The sequence below is a fragment of the Hylobates moloch genome, unplaced genomic scaffold (genome assembly GCF_009828535.3).
Source record: "Hylobates moloch isolate HMO894 unplaced genomic scaffold, HMol_V3 SCAFFOLD_11, whole genome shotgun sequence".
Taxonomy (NCBI): domain Eukaryota; kingdom Metazoa; phylum Chordata; class Mammalia; order Primates; family Hylobatidae; genus Hylobates; species Hylobates moloch.
The window spans coordinates 15,122,553-15,143,559 of record NW_026652286.1 but is presented as its reverse complement, the minus strand read 5'-3'; the positions used below and the strand labels follow the sequence as shown (position 1 = coordinate 15,143,559).

Here is a 21,007-nt window from a genome sequence, read left to right as displayed (position 1 = left end):
TGACTACTGGGTACATAACGAAATGAAGGGAGAAATAAAGATGTTCTTTGAAACCAATGAGAACAAAGACACAACATACCAGAATCTCTTGGACACATTTAAAGCAGTGTGTAGAGGGAAATTTATAGCACTAAATGCCCACAAGAGAAAGCAGGAAAGATCTAACATTGACACCCTAACATCACAATTAAAAGAACTAGAGAAGCAAGAGCAAACACATTCAAAAGGTAGCAGAAGGCAAGAAATAATTAAGATCAGAGCAGAACTGAAGGAAACAGAGAAACAAAAAACCCTTCAAAAAAATCAATGAGCCGGGTGCAGTGGCTCACACTTGTAATCCCAGCACTTTGGGAGGCTGAGGCGGGCAGATCACGAGGTCAGGAGATCGAGACCACAGTGAAACCCTGTCTCTACTAAAAATACAAAAAATTAGCCGGGCGTGCTGGCGGGCGCCTGTAGTCCCAGCTACTCGGAGAGGCTGAGGCAGGAGAATGGCATGAACCCGGGAGGCAGAGCTTGCAGTGAGCCAAGATTGCGCCACTGCACTCCAGCCTGGGAGACAGAGCGAGACTCTGTCTCAAAAAAAAAAAAAAAAAAAAAAAATCAATGAATCCAGGAGCTGGTTTTTTGAAAAGATCAACAAAATTGATAAACCACTAGCAAGACTAATAAAGAAAAAAAGAAAGAAGAATCAAATAGACGCAATAAAAAATGATAAAGGGGATATCACCACTGATCCCACAGAAATACAAACTACCATCAGAGAATACTATAAACATCTCTACACAAATAAACTAGAAAATCTAAAAGAAATGGATAAATTCCTGGACACATACACCCTCCCAAGACTAAACGAGGAAGAAGTTGAATCTCTGAATAGACCAATAACAGGCTCTGAAATTGCGGCAATAATTAAGAGCTTACCAACCAAAAAAAGTCCAGGACCTGATGGATTCACACCCGAATTCTACCAGAGGTACAAAGAGGAGCTGGTACCATTCCTTCTGAAACTATTCCAATCAATAGAAAAAGAGTGAATCCTCCCTAACACATTTTATGAGGCCAACATCATCCTGATATCAAAGCCTGGCAGAGACAAAACAAAAAAAGAGAATTTTAGGCCAATATCCCTGATGAACATCGATGCAAAAATCCTCAATAAAATACTAGCAAACCGAATCCAGCAGCACATCAAAAAGCTTATCCACCATGATCAAGTGGGCTTCATCCCTGGGATGCAAGGCTGGTTCAACATACACAAATCAATAAACATAATCCAGCATATAAACAGAACCAAAGACAAAAACCACATGATTATCTCACTAGATGCAGAAAAGGCCTTTGACAAAATTCAACCACACTTCATGCTAAAAACTCTCAATAAATTCGGTATTGATGGGACATATCTCAAAATAATAAGAGCTATCTATGACAAACCCACAGCCAATATCATACGGCATGGGCAAAAACTGGAAGCATTCCCTTTGAAAACTGGCACAAGACAGGGATGCCCTCTCTCACCACTCCTATTCAACATAGTGTTGGAAGTTCTGGCCAGGGCAATCAGGCAAGAGAAAGAAATAAAGGGTATTCGATTAGGGAAAGAGGAAGTCAAATTGTCCCTGTTTGCAGATGACATGATTGTATATTTAGAAAACCCCATCGTCTCAGCCCAAAATCTCCTTAAGCTGATAAGCAACTTCAGCAAAGTCTCAGGATACAAAATCAATGTGCAAAAATCACAAGCATTCTTAGACACCAATAACAGACAAACAGAGAGCCAAATCATGAGTGAACTCCCAATCATAACTGCTTCAAAGAGAATAAAATACCTAGGAATCCAACTTACAAGGGATGTGAAGGACCTCTTCAAGGAGAACTACAAACCACAGCTCAATGAAATAAAAGAGGACACAAATGGAAGAACATTCCATGCTCATGGATAGGAAGAATCAATATCATGAAAATGGCCATACTGCCCAAGGTAATTTATAGATTCAATGCCATCTCTATCAAGCTACCAATGACTTTCTTCACAGAATTGGAAAAAACTACTTTAAACTTCATATGGAACCAAAAAAGAGCCTGCATTGACAAGACAATTCTAAGCCAAAAGAACAAAGCTGGAGGCATCACGCTACCTGACTTCCAACTATACTACAAGGCTACAGTAACCAAAACAGCATGGTACTGGTACCAAAACAGAGATATAGACCAATGGAACAGAACAGAGCCCTCAGAAATAATACCACACATCTACAACCATCTGATCTTTGACAAACCTGACAAAAACAAGAAATGGGGAAAGGAGTCTCTATTTAATAAATGGTGCTGGGAAAACTGGCTAGACATATGTAGAAAGCTGCAACTGGATCCCTTCCTTACACCTTATACAAAAATTAATTCAAGATGGATTAAAGACTTACATGTTAGACCTAACACCATAAAAACCCTAGAAAAAAAACCTAGGCAATACCATTCAGGACATAGGCCTGGGCAGGGACTTCATGTCTAAAACACCAAAAGCAATGGCAACAAAAGTCAAGACTGACAAATGGGATCTAATTAAACTAAAGAGCTTCTGCACAGCAAAAGAAACTACCATCAGAGTGAACAGGCAACCTACAGAATGAGAGAAAATTTTGCAATCTATTCGTCTGACAAAGGGCTAATATCCAGAATCTACAAAGAACTCAAACAAATTTACAAGAAAAGAACAAAAAACCCCATCAAAAAGTAGGTGAAGGATATGAATGCACACTTCTCAAAAGAAGACATTCATGCAGCCAACAGACACATGAAAAAATGCTCATCATCACTGGCCATCAGAGAAATGCAAATCAAAACCACAATGAGATACCATCTCACACCAGTTAGAATGGCGATCATTAAAAAGTCAGGAAACAACAGGTTCTGGAGAGGATGTGGAGAAATAGGAACACTTTTACACTGTTGGTGGGATGGTAAACTAGTTCAACCATTGTGGAAGACACTGAAGACAGTGTGGCCATTCCTCAAGGATCTAGAACTAGAAATACCATTTGACCCAGCCATCCCATTACTTGGTATATACCCAAAGGATTACAAATCATGCTGCTATAAAGACACATGCACACGTATGTTTATTGCAGCACTGTTCACAATATCAAAGACTTGGAACCAACCCAGATGTCTATCAGTGATAGACTGGATTAAGAAAATGTGGCACATATACACCATGGAATACTATGCAGCCATAAGAAAGGATGAGTTCATGTCCTTTGCAGGGACATGGATGAAGGTGGAAACCATCATTCTCAGCAAACTATCGCAAGGACAAAAAACCAAACACCACATGTTCTCACATATATATATATGTATATGTATATATATATATACATATACATATATATATACATATATTCCCCAGGCTGGACTCAACTCTTCCCACCTCAGCCTCCCTAGTAGCTGGGACCCCAGGTGTGCACCCATTTCACCTGGCTCTTTATTTTTTTAATAGCAACAAAATATTCTTCATATTTGATTCAATCATCTAATTCCGCACATTAAACCTCCCCAAAATTTCATGATTTTTTAAACTTTTAAAACATTCTTAATTTTTAATATCTGTGGGTACATAGTAGGTGTGTGTGTGTACATATATATATACACGGTCCATGGGATATTTTGACACAGGGATACATTATATAAAAGCCACATCAGGGCCTGGCATGGTGGCTCACACCTGTAATCCCAGCACTTTGGGAGGCCGAGGTGGATGGACCACTTGAGACCAGGTCAAGACCAGCCTGGCCAACATGGTAAAACCCCATCTCTACTAAAAACACAAAAATTAGCTCGGGAGGGCATGGTGGCACATGCCTGTTATCCCAGCTATTCAGGAGGCTGAGGCATGAGAATCACTTGAATCTGGGAGGCAGAGGTTGCCCGGAGCCAAGATCGTGCCACTGCACTCCAGCCTGGGCAACAGAGCAAGACTGTGTCTCAAAAAAAAAAAAAAAAAAAAACACATCAGGGTAAATGAGGCATCCATCACCTCAAGCATTTATCCTTTATGTTACAAATAATCCAATTAATACTCTTAGTTATCTTTAAATGTATAACAAAATTATTAGACTATAGTCACCTTGTTGTGCTATCAGTTACTAGATCTTTTTCAGTCTATTTTTTTTGTACCCATGAACCATCCCCAGGTCACCCCTAACCCCACTCCCACTACCCTTCCCAGCCTCTAGTAACCATCATTCTACTCTCTATCTCCATGAGTTTAACTGTTTTAATTTTTACCTCCCACGAATAAGTGAAGACATGCAAAGTTCATCTTTCTCTGCCTGGCTTATTTCACTTAACATAATGACCTCCAGTTCCATCCATGTTGTTGCAAGTAATAAGATCTCATTCTTCTTTATGGCTGAATTGTATATTCATATGCACTGTGTATATGTACCACATTTTCATTATCCATTCATCTATTTACAGACACTTAGGTTGCTTCAAAGTCTTGGTTACAGTGAATAGTGCTACAATAAACACGGGAGTACAGATATCTCTTTGATATACTGATTTCCTTTCCTTTGGGTATATACCTGGTGGTGGGATTGCTGGATCATATGGTAGCTCTATTTTCAGTTTTTTAAGAAAGCTGCAAATTGTTCTCCGTAGGGGTTATACTAATTTACATTCCCACCAACAGTGTATGAGAGTTCCCTTTTCTGCATATCCTCAACAGCATTTGTTATTGCCTGTCTTTTGGATAAAAGCCACTTTAACTGGGGTGAGATGGTATCTCATTGTAGTTTTGATTTGCATTTCTCTGATGATCAGTGATGTTGAACACTTTTTCATATACCTGTGTGCCATTTGTATGTCTTCTTTCGAGAAATATTTATTCAGATCTTTTGCCCATTTTTAAATTGGATTGTTAGATTTTTTTCCTATATAGATGTTTGAGCTCTTTATGTATTTTCGTTATTAATCCCTTGTCAGATTGATCATTTGCAAATATTTTCTCCCTTTCTGTGAGTTGTCTCTTCACTTTGCTGATTGTTTCTTTTGCTGTGCAGAAGCTTTTTAGCTTGATGTGATCCCATTTGTTCATTTTTGCTTTGGTTCCTGTGCTTGTGGGGTATTACTCAAGAAATCTTTGCCCAGTCCAATGTCCTGGAGAGTTTCCCCCAATATTTTCTTTTAGTAATTTCATAGCTTGAGGTTTTAGATTTAAGTCTTTAGTCCATTTTGGTTTTGTTTTTGTATATGGAAAGAGACAGTGGTCTACTTTCATTCTTCTGCACATGTATATCCAGGTTTTCCAGCACCATTTATTGAACAATCATTCCTCAATGTATGTTCTTGGCACCTTTGTTGAAAATGAGTTCACTATAGGTGTGTGATTTTGTTTCTGGGTTCTCTATTCTGTTGCATTGGTCTATGTGTTTGTTTTTAATGCCAGTACCATGCTGTTTTGGTTACTATAGTTCTGCAGTGTAATTTGAAGTCAGGCAATGTGATTCCTGCAGTTCTGTTCTTTTTGCTCAGGATAGCTTTGGCTATTCTGGGTCTTTTGTGGTTCCATATAAATTTTAGAATTTTTTTTTCTATTTCTCTGAAGAATGCCATTAATATTTTCATTGGCATTGCATTAAATTTGTAGATTGCTGTGGGTATTATGGGCATTTTAACAATATTGATTCTTCCAAACCATGAACATGGAATACCTTCCCATTATTTTTTGTGTTCTCTTCTATCTCTTTCACCAATGTTTTATAGTTTTCATTGTAGAGAGCATTCAATTCTTTGATTAAGTTATTCCTTAGATATTTAATTTTATTTGTAGCTATTGTAAATGAGATTACTTTCTTGACTTCTTTTTCAGATTGCTTGCTGTTGGCATATAGAAATGCTACTGGTTTTTGTATGATGATTTTGTATTCTGCAACTTTACTGAATATGTTTATCAATTCTAATAGTTTTTGGTGGAATCTTTAGGCTTTTCCAAATAGATCATATCATCTGCAAACAAGGATAATTTGAATTCATCCTTTCCAATTTGGATGCCCTTTATTTATTCTTGTCTGATTGCTCTAGCTGGGGCTTCCAGTACTATGTTGAATAACAGTGGGCATCCTTGTCATGTTCCAGATTTTAGAGGAAAAGGTTTCAGTTTCTTCCCATTCAGTATAATACTAGCTCTGGGTCTATCATATATGGCTTTTATTGTATTGAGGTATGCCCCTTTTATATCCAGTTTTTGAAGGATTTTAATTATGAAGGGACATTGAATTTTATCAAATGTTTTCTGAGAATAAATTGGAATAATTATATGTTTGTCCTTCATTCTGTTGATATGCTATATCACATTGATTTGCATATGTGGAAACATCCTTGGATCCCTGTGATAAATCCCACTTGGTCATGATAAACGATCCTTTTAATGTGTTGTTGAATTCTGTTTGCTAGTATTTTGTTGAGAATTTTTGTAAATGTTCATCAGAGATATTGGTCTGTAGTTTTCCTTTCTTTTTTTTTTTTTTGTAATGTGTCTTTGTCTGGTTTGGTATCAGAGTAATACTGGCCTTGTAGAATGAGTATGGAGGTATTCCTTCTGCCTCTACTTTTTTTTGGAACAGTTTGAGTAGAATCAGTATTAGTTCTTCTTTAAATGGTTGATAAAATTCCACCCACCCCCCACAGGCCCCTGTGTGTGATGTTCCCCTCTCTGTGTCCATGTGTTCTCATTGTTCTACTCCCATTTATGAGTGAGAACATGTGGTGTTTGGTTTTCTGATCTTGTGATAGTTTTGAGAAACAAAAACTATTTTGTCTGATATAAGTATAGCTACTCCTGCTCTTTTTTGGTTTCCATTTGCATGGAATATCTTTTTCATCCCTTTATTTTTAGTCTACGTGTGACTTTATAGGTGAAGTGTGTCTCTTGTAGGTAACAGATTGTTACCTACAGATTGTTGAGTCTCTTTTTTTAATCTATTCAGCCACTCTACATGTTCTTTATGTATTTATATATAATATATATATTTATATATACTTTAAATTCATGGTTACATGTGCAGAACGTGCAGTTCTGTTACATAGGTATACACATGCCATGGTGGTCTCCTGCACCCATCAACCTGTCACCTACATTAGGTATTTCTCCTAATGCTATCCCTCCCCTAGTCACCCACCCCCTCACAGGCCCCTGTGTGTGGTGTTCCCCTCCCTGTGTCCACGTGTTCTCATTGTTCTACTCCCACTTATGAGTAAGAACGTGGTGTTTGGTTTTCTGATCTTGTGATAGTTTGCTGAGAATGATGGTTTCCAGCTTCATCCATGTCCCTACAAAGGACATGAACTCATCCTTTTTATGGCTGCATAGTATTCCATGGTGTACATGTGTCACATTTTCTTAATCCAGTCTATCATTGATGGACATTTGGGTTGGTTCCAAGTCTGCTATTGAGAATAGTGCTGCAGTAAACATATGTGTGCATGTGTCTTTATAGCAGCATGATTTATAATCCTTTGGGTATATGCCCAGTAATGGCACGGCTGGGTCAAATGGTATTTCTAGTTCTAGATCCTTGAGGAATCACCACACTGTCTTCCACAATGGTTGAACTAATTTACACTCCCACCAACAATGTGAAAGCATCCCTATTTCTCTACAACCTCTCCAGCATCAGCTGTTTTCTGACTTTTTAATGATCACCATTCTAACTGGCATGAGATGGTATCTCATTGTGGCTTTGATTTGCATTTCTCTAATGACCAGTGATGATGAGCATTTTTTCATAGGTCTCTTGGCTGCATAAATGTCTTCTTTTGAGAAGTGTCTGTTCACAACCTTTGCTCATTTTTTGATGGGGTTGTTTGCTTTTTTCTTGTAAATAATTTAAGTTCTTTGTAGATTCTGGATATTAGCCCTTTGTCAGATGGATAGATTGCAAAAATTTTCTCCCATTCTGTAGGTTGCCTGTTCACTCTGATGATACTTTCTTTTGCTGTGCAGAAGCTCTTTAGTTTAATTAGATCCCATTTGTCAATTTCGACTTTTGTTGCCATTGCTTTTGGTGTTTTAGACATAAAGTCTTTGCCCATGCCTATGTCCTGAATGGTATTGCCCAGGTTTTCTTCCAGGATTTTTATGGTCCTAGGTCTTACATTTAAGTCTTTGATCCATCTTGAGTTGATTTTTGTATAAGGTGTAAGGAAGGGGTCCAGTTTCAGTTTTCTGCATATGGCTAGCCAGCTTTCTCAACACTATTTATTAAATAGAGAAACTTTTCCCCATTGCTTGTGTGTGTCAGGTTTGTCAAAGATCAGATGGTGGTAGATGTGTGGTGTTATTTCTGAGGCCTCCATTCTGTTCCATTGGTCTATATCTCTGTTTTGGTACCAGTACCATGCTGTTTTGGTTACTGTAGCCTTGTAGTATAGTTTGAAGTCAGGTAGCGTGATGCCTCCAGCTTTGTTCTTTTGGCTTAGAATTGTCTTGTCAATGCAGGCTCTTTTTTGGTTCCATATGAACTTTAAAGTAGTTTTTTCCAATTCTGTGAAAAAGTCAGTGGTAGCTTGATGGGGACAGCATTGAATCTATAAATTACTTTTGGCAGTAAGGCCATTTTCACAATATTGATTCTTCCTATCCATGAGCATGTAAAAGAATAGAAATCACAACAAAATGTCTCTCAGATGACAGTGCAATCAAATTAGAACTCAGGATTAAGAAACTCACTCAAAACCACACAACTACAAGGAAACTGAACAACCTGCTCCTGAATGACTACTGGGTAAATAACGAAATGAAGGCAGAAATAAAGATGTTGTTTGAAACAAATGAGAACAAAGACACAACGTACCAGAATCTCTGGGACACATTTAAAGCAGTGTATAGAGTGTTTGTTTTTCCATTTGTTTGTGTCCTCTCTTATTTCCTTGAGCAGTGGTTTGTAGTTCTCCTTGAAGAGATCCTTCACATCCCTTGTAAGTTGGATTCCTAGGTATTTTATTCTCTTTGTAGTCATTGTGAATGGGAGTTCACTCATGATTTTGGCTCTCTGTCTGTTATCGGTGTATAGGAATGCTTGTGATTTTTGCACATTGATTTTGTATCCTGAGACTTTGCTGAAGTTGCTTATCAGCTTAAGGAGATTTTGGGCTGAGACGATGGGGTTTTCTAAATATACAATCATGTCATCTGCAGAGACAATTTGACTTCCTCTCTTCCTATTTGAATACCCTTTATTGCTTTCTCTTGCCTGATTGCCCTGGCTAGAACTTCCAACACTATCTTGAATAGGAGTGGTGAGAGAGGGCATCCTTGTCTTGTGCCAGTTTTCAAAGGGAATGTTTCCAGTCTTTGCCCATTCAGTATGATATTGGCTGTGGGTTTGTCATAAATAGCTCTAATTATTTTGAGATACATTCCATCAATACCTAGTTTATTGAGAATGTTTAGCATGAAAGGCTGTTGAATTTTGTCAAAGGCCTTTTCTGCATCTATTGAGATAATCATGTGGTTTATGTCATTGGTTCTGTTTATGTGATAGATTACATTTATTGATTTGCATATGTTGAACCAGCCTTGTGTCCCAGGGATGAAGCCAACTTGATCGTGGTAGATAAGCTTTTTGATGTGCTGCTGGATTTGGTTTGCCAGTATTTTATTGAGGATTTTCCCATCGATGCTCATCAGGGATATTGGCCTAAAACTCTTTTTATTGTGTCTCTGCCAGGCTTTGGTATCAGGATGATGCTGGCCTCATAAAATGAGTTAGAGAGGATTCCTTTTTTTCCTGTTGATCGGAATAGTTTCAGAAGGAATGGTACCAGCTCCTCCTTGTACCTCTGGTAGAATTCGGCTGTGAATCCGTCTGGTCCTGGACTTTCTTTGGTTGGTAGGCTATTAATTGTTGCCTTAATTTCAGAATCTGTTATTAGTCTATTCAGAGATTCAGCTTCTTTCTGGTTTAGTCTTGGAAGGGTGTATGTGTCCAGGAATTTATCCACTTCTTCTAGATTTTCTAGTTTATTTGCGTAGAGGTGTTTGTAGTATTCTCTGACGGTAGTTTGTATTTCTGTGGGATCAGTCGTGATATCCCCTTTGTCATTTTTTATTGCAACTATTTGATTCTTCTCTCTTTTCTTCTTTATTACTCTTGCTACCAGTCTATCTACTTTGTTGATCTTTTCAAAAAACCAGCTCCTGGATTCATTAATTTTTTGAAGGGTTTTTTGTATCTCTATCTCCTTCAGTTCTGCTCTGATCTTAGTTATTTCTTGTCTTCTGCTAGATTTTGAATTTTTTTGCCCTTGCTTCTCTAGTTCTTTTAATTGTGATGTTAGGGTGTCAATGTTAGATCTTTCCTGCTTTCCCTTGTGGGCATTTAGTGCTATAAATTTCCGTCTATACACTGCTTTAAATGTGTCCCAGAGATTCTGGTACATTGTGTCTTTGCTCTCATTGGTTTCAAAGAACATCTTTATTTCTGCCTTCATTTCGTTATGGACCCAGCAGTCATTCAGGAGCAGGTTGTTCAGTTTCCACGTAGTTGTGCAGTTTTGAGTGAGTTTCTTAATCCTGAGTTCTAATTTGATTGCACTGTGGTCTGAGAGACAGCTTGTTGTGATTTCTATTCTTTTACATTTGCTGAGGGTGTTTTACTTCCAATTATGTGGTCAATTTTAGAATAAGTGTGATGTGGTGCCAAGAAGAATGTATATTCTGTTGATTTGGGGTGGAGAGTTCTGTAGATATCTATTAAGTCTGCTTGGTGCAGAGCTGAGTTCAAGTCCTGGATATCCTTGTTAATTTTCTGCCTCGTTGATCTAATATTGACATTGGGGTGTTAAAGTCTCCCACTATTATTGTGTAGGAGTCTAAGTCTCTTTGTAGGTCTCTAAGAACTTGGTTTATGAATCCAGGTGTTCCTGTATTGGGTGCATATATATTTAGGATAGTTAGCTCTTCTTGTTGAATTGATCCCTTTACCATTATGTAATGGCCTTCTTTGTCTCTTCTGATCTTTGTTGGTTTAAAGTCCAGGATTGCAACCCCCGTTTTTTTTTTTTTTTTTTGCTTTCTATTTGCTTGGTATATCTTCCTCCATCCCTTTATTTTGAACCTATGTGTGTCTCTGCACGTGAGGTGGGTCTCATGAATACAACACACTGATGGGTCTTGACTCTTTATCCAGTTTGCCAGTCTGTGTCTTTTAGTTTGGGCATTTAGCCCATTTACATTTAAGGTTAATGGAGTTATATGTGAATTTGATTCTGTCATTATAATGCTAGCTGGTGACGTTGCCCATTAATTGATGTCGTTTCTTTGTAGCATTGATGGTCTTTACAATTTGGCATGTTTTTGCAGGGACTAGTACTGGTTGTTCCTTTCTATGTTTAGTGCTTCCTTCAGGAGCTCTTGTAAGGCAGGCCTGGTGGTGACAAAATCTCTCAGCATTTGCTTGTCTGTAAAGGATTTTATTTCTCCTTCACTTATGAAGCTTAGTTTGGCTGGATATGAAATTCTGGGTTGAAAATTATTTTCTTTAAGAATGTTGAATATTGGCCCCCACTCTCTTTTGGCTTGTAGAGTTTCTGCCGAGAGATCTGCTGTTAGCCTGATGGGCTTCCCTTTGTGGGTAACCCAACCTTTCTATCTGGCTGCCCTTAACATTTTTTCCTTCATTTCAACCTTGGTGAATTTGACAATTATGTGTCTTGGGGTTGCTCTTCTCAAGGAGTATCTTTGTGGTGTTCTCTGTATTTTCTGAATTTGAATGTTGGCCTGCCTTGCTAGGTTGGGGAAGTTCTCCTGGATAATATCCTGAAGAGTGTTTTCTAACTTGTTTCCATTCTTCCCGTCACTTTCAGGTACACCAATCAAATGTAGATTTGGTCTTTTCACATAGTCCCATATTTCTTGGAGGCTTTGTTTCTTTTCATTCTTTTTTCTCTAATCTTGTTTTCTCACTTTATTTCATAAATTTGATCTTCAATCACTGATATCCTTTCTTCAGCTTGATCAAATTGGCTACTCAAGCTTGTGTATGCTTCACGAAGTTCTCATACTGTAGTTTTCAGCTCCATCCGGTCGCTTAAGCTCTTCTCTACACTGTTTATTCTAGTTAGCCATTTGTCTAACTTTTCAAGGATTTTTGCTTCCTTGCAATGGGTCAGAACATGCTCCTTTAGCTCGGAGAAGTTTGTTATGACCGGCCTTCTGAAGCCTACTTCTGTCAACTCATCAAACTCATTCTCTGTCCAGTTTTGTTCCCTTGCTGGTGAGGAGTGGTGTTCCTTTGGAGGAGAAGAGGCATTCTGGTTTTTGGAATTCTCAGCCTTTCTGCTCTGGTTTCTCCCCATCTTTGTGGTTTTATCTACCTTTGGTCTTTGATGTTGGTGACCCACGGATGGTGTTTTGGTGTGAATGTCCTTTTTGTTGATGTTGATGCTATTCCTTTCTGTTTGTTAGTTTTCCTTCTAACAGACCGTCCCCTCAGCTGCAGGTCTGTTGGAGTTTGCTGGAGGTCCACTCCAGACGCTGTTTGCCTGGGTATCACCAGCAGAGGCCGCAGAACAGCAAATATTGCTTTCTGATCCTTCCTCTAGAAGCTTCGTCCCAGAGGGAGGGGCACCCGCCTATATGAGGTGTCTGTTAGTCCCTACTGGGACATCTCCAAGTCAGGCTAAAGGAGGCAGTCTGTCTGTCATCAGAGCTTGAGCGCCATACTGGTGGAACCAATGCTGTCTTCAGAGCTGTCAGGCAGGGATGTTTAAGTCTGGAGAAGCTATCTGCTGCCTTTTGTTCAGATATGCCCTGCACCAGAGGTGGAATTTAGAGAGGCAGCAGGCCTTGCTGAGCTGCAGTGGGCTCCACCCAGTTCGAGCTTCCTTGCTGCTTTGTTTACACTGTGAGCACAGAACCGCCTACTCAAGCCTCAGCAATGGCAGATGCCCCTCCCCCTGCCAAATTTCAGCATCTCAGGTCGATCTCAGACTGCTGCGCTAGCAAGCAAGCAAGGCTCCATGGGCGTTGGACCTTCCGAGACAGGCGCAGGAGGGAATCTCCTGGTCAGCCAGTTGCGAAGACCGTGGGAAAAGCGCAGTATTTGCACAGGAGTGTACCGCTCCTCCAGGTACAGTCACATCTTCCCTTGGCTAGGAAAGGGAAATCCCCTGACCTCTTGCACTTCCCAGGTGAGGCGACACCCCGCCCTGCTTCAGCTCGCCCTCTGTGGGCTGCACCCACTGTCCAACCAGTCCCAGCGAGATAAACCAGGTACCTCAGTTGGAAATGCAGAAATCACCCGTCTTCTGCATCAATCTCCCTGGGAGCTGTAGACCAAAGCTGTTCCTATTCAGCCATCTTGGAAGCGACCCACCCTACATGTTCTTATTGGAGAATTTAGTCCATTTATATTCAATGTTATTATTGATAAGTGAGGACTATCTCTCGTCATTTTGTTATTTTTTTTTTCTGGTTGTTTTGTGGTTTTCCTTTTTTCTTCCTTCCTGTCTTTCAGTGAAGGTGATTTTTCTCTGGTGGTATTTTTTAATTCCTTGCTTTTTATTTTTGTGCATCTCTTGTATGGTTTTCGATTTGAGGTTACCATTAGGCATGCAAATACTATCTTTAACCCATTATTTTAAAGTGATAAATTAATACTGATTGCATAAACAAGCTAATTACCAAACAAAAAAAGAAAACTTATTAAAATTCAATAATTTAACTCTGTCTCCTCACTTTTTACACTTTTGTTGTTTCCATTCATATCTTATTGTACTGTCTATGTCTTGAAAAGCTGTTGTAGTTATTACTTTGGTTCATCTTTTCATCTTTCTACTTAAGATATAAGTAGTTTACACATCACATTTACAGTGTTATAATATTCTGTGTTTTTCTGTGTACCTACTATTATCAGTGAGTTTTGTATCTTCAGATGATTTCTTATCGCTGATTAACATCCTTTTCTTTTGGACTGAAGACTTCTCTTTAGCATTTCTTGTAGGACAGGTCTGGTGTTAATGAAATCCCTCAGCTTTTGTTTATCTCAGTAAGTCTTTATTTCTCCTTCATGTTTGAAGGATATTTTCACTGTACATACCATTCTAGGGTAAAAGCTTTTTTCCTTCAGCACTTTAAATAAGTCCAGGCCTGTAAGGTTTCCACTGAAAAGTCTGATGCCAGATGTACTGGAGCTCCACTGTATGTTATTTGTTTCTTTTATGTTGATGCTTTTAGGAATCTTTCTTTATCCTTGACCTTTAGGAGTGTGATTATTAAATGCCTCAAGGTAGTCGTCTTTGGGTTACATCTGCATGGTTTTCTATAACCTTCTTGTATTTGAATATTGATATTTTTCTAAAGGTTTGGGAAGTTCTCTGTTATTATCCCATTGAATAAACTTTCTACTCATCTCTCTCTCTACGTCCTCTTTAAGGCCAAAAACGCTTAGATTTGCCCCTTTTGAGGCTATTTTCTCGATTTCGTAGGTGTGTTTCTTTTTTCTTTTGTCTCCTTTGACTGTATATTTTCAAACAGCCTGTCTTCAAGCTCACTAATTCTTTCTTCTGCTTGATCAATTCTGCTATTATGAGACTCTGATGCATTCTTCAGTATGTCAATTGCATTTTTCAATTCCAGAATTTCTGCTTGACTCTTTTTAAATTATTTCAATCTCTTTATTAAATTTATTTGGCAGAATTCTAAATTCTTCTCTGTGTTATCCTGAATTTCTTTGAGCTTCCTCAAAACAGCTATTTTGACCTCTCTGAAAGTTCACATGTCTCTGTTTCTCTGGTCCCTGGTGCCTTATTAGTTTGTTTGGTGAGGTATGTTTTTCTGGATGGTCCTGATGCTTGTGAGTGTTCATCAGTGTCTGGCCATTGAAGAGTGGGGTATTTTTTGTAGTCTTCGCAGTCTGGCCTTGTTTGTACCTATCCTTCTTGGGAAGGCTTTCCAGGTATTTGAAGGGACCTGAGTGTTGTGATCTAAGTTTTTTGTCACTGCAGCCGCATCTGCACTAGGGGGCACCACAAGCCCAGTAACGATGTAGTTCTTGCAGACTCATAGAAGTATTGCCTTGGTGGTCTTGGATAAGATCCAGAAGAATTATCTGAATTACCAAACAGGGACTCATTCTCTCCTTTTTTTTTTTTTCTTTTTTTTTTTTTTGAGACAGAGTCTCACTCTGTCGCCCAGGCTGGAGTGCAATGGCACAATCTTGGCTCACCACAACCTCCAACCTCCACCATGATCTGTCTACCACAATGGGTATATCGGTGTTCACTGTAAAGTTCTTTCAACTATTACGTATGTTTGAAATTTTCCTACTAAAATGTTGAGGGGGATATCTAGGAATGCAGGTCAAGTACTGCCATCAGTGTAAATGTGAAAACCAGTAACTGTCTTTTTCTAATGAAAATAAGGGATTTTTTCCCCTTTTTAAGAAGAAAGCTCTCTTTTCAATGAGGAATTTGATTGCTAGTATTATATACTTTTACATTTGATTATTAAAAACATTTTCCTCTTCATCCAGGGATGGCATCTAGAGGCACTCAAAATGGTCCAGCATTTGACGTATCATCATGGGCTTTCCTACAATACAGCCTCTAACAAAACTAGGCTGTCCCAAACCCCTGGTAATAGAATTGTTTACCTTTATACCAAGAAGGTTGGAAAGCACCAAAATCTCCACGTGGCATGCCTCCAAGTAGATTTCAAGGAGTTTGTGCTGTGAGACCTAAAGTTCTTATGAGGTCATCTTGAAAAAATGTGTCAGCAGAGCCTATGGTGGTTCCATGTATGCTAATTGTGTCCATGACAGGATCAAACATGCTTTCTTCATCAACGAGCAGAAAATCCTTGTGAAAGTGTTGAAGGCACAAGCACAGAGTTTGAAAGCTAAATTTTAAAATGAAGCTTTCTTGGGTAATAAAAGAAAAAAAAACACTATTCCTTTTCTAATCTGAAATTTTTCAGAAAATTTTTAAAGGAAGCATATTTTTTAAGTTGGAAATATAAACAGACCAAAGTATAAAATTTAAAACATAATAAAACAGAATACTAAGTTTTAAATAGTGACCAGAAGTTGTTTCACCTAGGAAAGATTACATTTTAAGCTAATTTTACAAAAACAGTTCTTTATAATACTTATCCAAAATACCATTTTTAGCAGAATTTCATCTTAAAACAGACTTTTATTACAATAATAAGTAGCTTTAAATAGGATGAACACTGTGGTATTTAAATTTTGTTATTGTAACAATAAATTTCAATATTTTAAAATCCTAGAACAGTATCTGTAATATTATATAATAAAAATGTTGTTTCAGATCTTTTTCTCTCATTTATAGCTTATTTTCAGAAAGTCAGTACATTCTATTGATTCTTCTTTCTGCCTCTTCTGTTCTATCTTCATGGTCATATATATGTCCTAGTGAACTCATTTCTATATCCTTATTGCAATAGTTTTATGGTTTATTTTCTTCTCTCCAGAATCTTCCAAGCTCCAATCTATCCTATATAGAGTTAAAATTTAGACCCATACAAGTCTCAGAAATAAAATGCTTTTTAAGGGGATTTGCACAATATAGATATCCTGCTGAAACCAACTTTTTTTCTTTTTTTTTTTTCTTGAGACAGAGTCTTGCTCCGTCACCCAGGCTGGAGTGCAGTGGCGTGATCTTGGCTCACTTGCAACCTCCACCTCCTGGGTTCAAGCAATTCTTGTGCCTCAGCCTCCTGAGCAGCTGGGACTACAAGCCTGCGCCACCATATCCAGCCAATTTTTCATATTTTTAGTAGAGACAGGGTTTCACCACGTTGGCCAGGCTGGTCTCAAACTCCTGGCCTCAAGTGATCCACCTGTCTCGTCTTTTACAATTTTATACTAGACATATCCTTTAAGAAAAAATCACAGTTATCACTTTTTAAAATAAAGATATTTGATTCAACCCAGAATATTTACTACATACATTTATTTTGTCACTTAATCATATACTGCCTTGTTTCGTTATTTAATCATTTCATAGGCATCTATATAATAACCTTAACAAAAATGTAATCTCCCCAAGAGCGATTATTTTTCATCAGCCATGTGTCTAAAGAGGGTGCTAGCTGTGCACTCCTAGGGACTCAATAAATACTAGCTGACTTATCAAGCACTTAATCTGAAAACTCCTCTTTTATTTTGTTCTTTAGTTTCCAAATTCTTATTTCCCACTCCCTGATCATTTACTTAATCTGTCCTATTCTCTTTTACTTCATTAATTGGACTGTATATTTTATTTCTAAACAAGAGGGATTTTTAGCCTTTTTATTCTTTAGAAAACAATAAACTGAACAAAATCAAGTTTTCTTATTTAACAAAAGCATTTTAAAAAGGAGCTTACCCTTCTCATACGCAATTCTTCTAATGCTTCCAGTAAACTTGTTTTGAAATCTAATAGCTGAATAGAAAACAATGTCTCTGAAGAACTTTGAAGAGTAAAGGTAGATGATGACTCAGTATTGAAGTTGTTTTCCATATTAATATTTATTTCCTGTAATGTAAAAAGGTCTTAACTGAAAAAAAAATTATCTAGGTTTTTCAAGTAAAAGCATAGTTACCATAAAAATATAACAACCTGTATCCCATAATCCTCCAATTTCAGCACTGAATAACAGTTGTGTCATCACTCCACTCTAATGTTGACAAAAAAAACACTTAGCAAAAATGGTATTATTCTGTTTCCCTATGGTTGAAGCCTTTTCTGGTAGCTGAGTACCCTCAAAGGCTAAATTTTCTTCCCCTAAAGACCCATCTTCTAAAGGCTGGGTTCATGATGTTGCAGGCAAGTTGCTTCATGCCAAAGCTGGGATACACATTCTGCTTCCTAAACTTTGCCTTGACATAAAGTTTTTTGCAAAGATGATATGAATAGTAACACGCAATCTTTAAACTCAACATAGTAGGAAGACGAAGGCTGGAAAAATTGCCTTTTATTAAAAACCAAGATAGTTAAATATCTTTCTCAACCCAGAAAATGTATGAGTCAGGCTGCAAGAAACTTTTCAACTTTTCAGTATGAAACAATGATCAATTCACAGGTAGTTGCAAAAGAATGTACAGTAAAGTCCCATACACCATTCTCTCAATAAACCCTGAAAATGTTAACATCTTGTATAACAAGAGTACAATATTAAAAATGTGCATCTGACTTTGGTACAATCCACGGAGCTTATTAGCACTTTACCAGTTATACATGTACTTATTTGTGTGCATGTGTCTGTGTGTATATATGCTTTTGGCAAGTTTATCATATTTATAGCTTCATATAACTATGACCTCAATTTAAAATACAGAACTCTAGCATCAATACAAGCTTCTTCAAGCAGTTTCTTTGTTGTCATACCCACTCTCTTCCCCCATCCTTAACTGAGAAAATACTAATCTGTTATCTATCTCCATAATTTTGTTATTTCAAGACTGCTCATAAATGGAATCACACATCAAGTAACCTATAGCTTTTTTTTTAGGTTCATCCAAATCGTTACATGTATCAATAATTCATTCGTTTTTATTGTTTAGTAGTATTTCACGGTATGAATGTATGATTTACTTAACTACTCACCCACTGAATAACATTTTAGTAGTTTCCAGTTTGTGACTATTATGAATAAAGGTGCTATAAACATTTATGTACACATTTCTCTGTGACCATAATTTTTCATTTCTTAGAGATAAATGCCCAAGAGTAAAATTGTTGGATTGAGTGAATATTGAGTCCATTTTTAGTGTAAAGGAAACTGCCACATTATTTTCCAGAGTGGCTGTACCATTTTCCATTCCCACTGGCAATGTACAAGTAATACAGTTTCTCCAAATTTCCACCAGCATTTGCTGTTATCACTATTGTTTTTATTTTAGCCATTCTGGTAAGTATTATACTAATAAGCATTCTCCAGAGAAACAGAATAGGATGGGTATGTGTGTATATATATGGGGGGGTGTATGTATATATGTGAAAAAGACTCATATGCACATATATATATAGACACAGACCTACACACACACACGCAGAGAAAGATTTTAGGGAACTGGCTTACACAATTGTGGGGGCTGACAACTCTGAAATGTTTAGGGCTGACCAGCAGGCTAGAGACTCAGGAAAGAGTGGATGTTGTAGCTCAAGTCCAAGAGCAGTCTGGAAGCAGAATTCCCACTTCCTTGGACAAGCCTAATCTTTTTCTCTTGAGGCCTTCACCTGATTGGATGAGGCCCACCCACATTATGGAGAGTAATTTGCTTTACTCAAAGTCTGCTGATTTAAATGTTAATCACAGCCAGAAAATACCTTCACAACATTATCTAGACTGGTGTTTGACCCAGTATCTGGGTACTACAGCCTAGCCAAGTTGACACATAAAATTAACAGCAGTGTGCATGAAAGAAACTTTCTAAAAGGAAAATTTCCATTCCTAAAAATGATGAGGTATGTTATTTGGACCAATCCTCCTACTAAAAATAACCAAAAATTCTAAATAAAACATTTTAAAAACTTCTCAAAAGCATCAAAGACTGAAAAGATAATAAAAAATTATGGAATCAAATTCTAAATTCTAAAAGAGACCAAGAACCAAGAAGTAGACCAAGCACTAACAGCTATCTTTACCCTCTGGGCATTTGGCAAATGAAGCAAAATTAAACTATAGCTCTTATGGAGTCTGATTTAAAATGCATGGAATTCAAACTCAGGGCTTACCAAAGTCTAATAAGAGACTCACTACATTAAGTAGAATTCAAAAGAGTTAAACTCTCAGGTAAGGCTGAACCAAAAGTAACCCACCTTCTACAGGAGAGGTGCCTTGGTGCCAAGCAAATAAAGCGTAAAGGAAAAGAAAAGGGAGGGAGAGACAAAGAAAGAGAAGAGGAGAAAGATGGCCAAATACGAACAGCTCCAGTCTACAGCTCCCAGCGTGAGTGATGCAGAAAACGGGTGATTTCTGCATTTCCAGCTAAGGTACCGGGTTCATCTCACTGGGGCGTGTCAGACAGTGGGTGCAGTGCACCGAGAGAGAGCAGAAGCAGGGCGAGGCATCGCCTTACCTGGGAAGCACAAGGGGTCAGGGAATTCCCTTTCCTAGCCAAGGGAAGCCATGACACACTGCACCTGGAAAATCGGGTCACTCCCCCAATACTGCACTTTTCCAAGGCTCTTAGCAAACGGCACACCAGGATATTATATCCTGCGCCTGGCTCGGAGGGTCCCACACCCACGGAGCCTCGCTCATTGCTAGCACAGCAGTCTGAGACCTAACTGCAAGGCGGCAGTGAGGCTGAAGAAGGGCACCCGCCATTGCTGAGGCTTGAGTAGGTAAACAAAGCAGCCAGGAAACCTGAACTGGGTGGAGCCCACCGCAGCTCAAGGAGGCCGGCCTGCCTCTGTAGACTCCACCTCTGTGGGCAAGGCATAGCCGAACAAAGGGCAGCAGAAACCTCTGCAGATTTCAATGTCCCTGTTTGACAGCTTTGAAGAGAGTAGTGGTTCTCCCAGCACGGAGTTTGAGATCTGAGAACGGACAGATTGCCTCCTCAAGTGGGTGGAGCCCTGAGTAGGTCCCTGACCCCTGAGTAGCCTAACTGGGAGGCCCCCAAGTAGGGGCAGACTGACACCTCACACGGCCGGGTACCCCTCTGAGACAAAGCTTCCAGAGGAATGATCAGGCAGCAACATATGCTGTGCAGCAACATTCGCTGTTCTGCAGCCTCTGCTGCTGATACCCAGGCAAACAGGTTCTGGAGTGGACCTCCAGCAAACTCCAACAGACCTGCAGCTGAGGGTCCTGACTGTTACAAGGAAAACTAACAAACAGAAAGGACATCCACACCAAAACCCCATCTGTACGTGACCATCATCAAAGACCAAAGGTAGATAAAATCACAAAGATGGGAAAAAAACAGAGAAGAAAAGCTGAAAATTCTAAAAATCAGAGCACCTATCCCCCTCCAAAGGAACGCAGCTCATC

The 21,007-nt window shown here is 38.6% G+C and overlaps 1 protein-coding gene and 1 pseudogene across 3 annotated transcripts in view; one reads left to right on the top strand and one right to left on the bottom strand.

Annotated features, from left to right (window-relative positions):
• Positions 1-21,007, bottom strand: part of CCDC73 (coiled-coil domain containing 73) — a 180,291-nt gene that overhangs the window by 134,754 nt on the left and 24,530 nt on the right. For 2 of the 3 annotated variants that reach the window (XM_058446414.1, XM_058446417.1), the window contains exon 2: positions 17,392-17,541. The exons of the other annotated variant lie outside the window; for it this stretch is intronic. In XM_058446414.1, the coding sequence (XP_058302397.1) occupies positions 17,392-17,526 (135 nt within the window). In that variant the 5' untranslated portion in view covers positions 17,527-17,541. The remainder of the gene's footprint in view (positions 1-17,391; positions 17,542-21,007) is intronic. 3 annotated transcript variants of the gene reach the window in all.
• On the top strand, positions 15,561-15,912 carry LOC116477198 (large ribosomal subunit protein eL34-like; annotated as a pseudogene).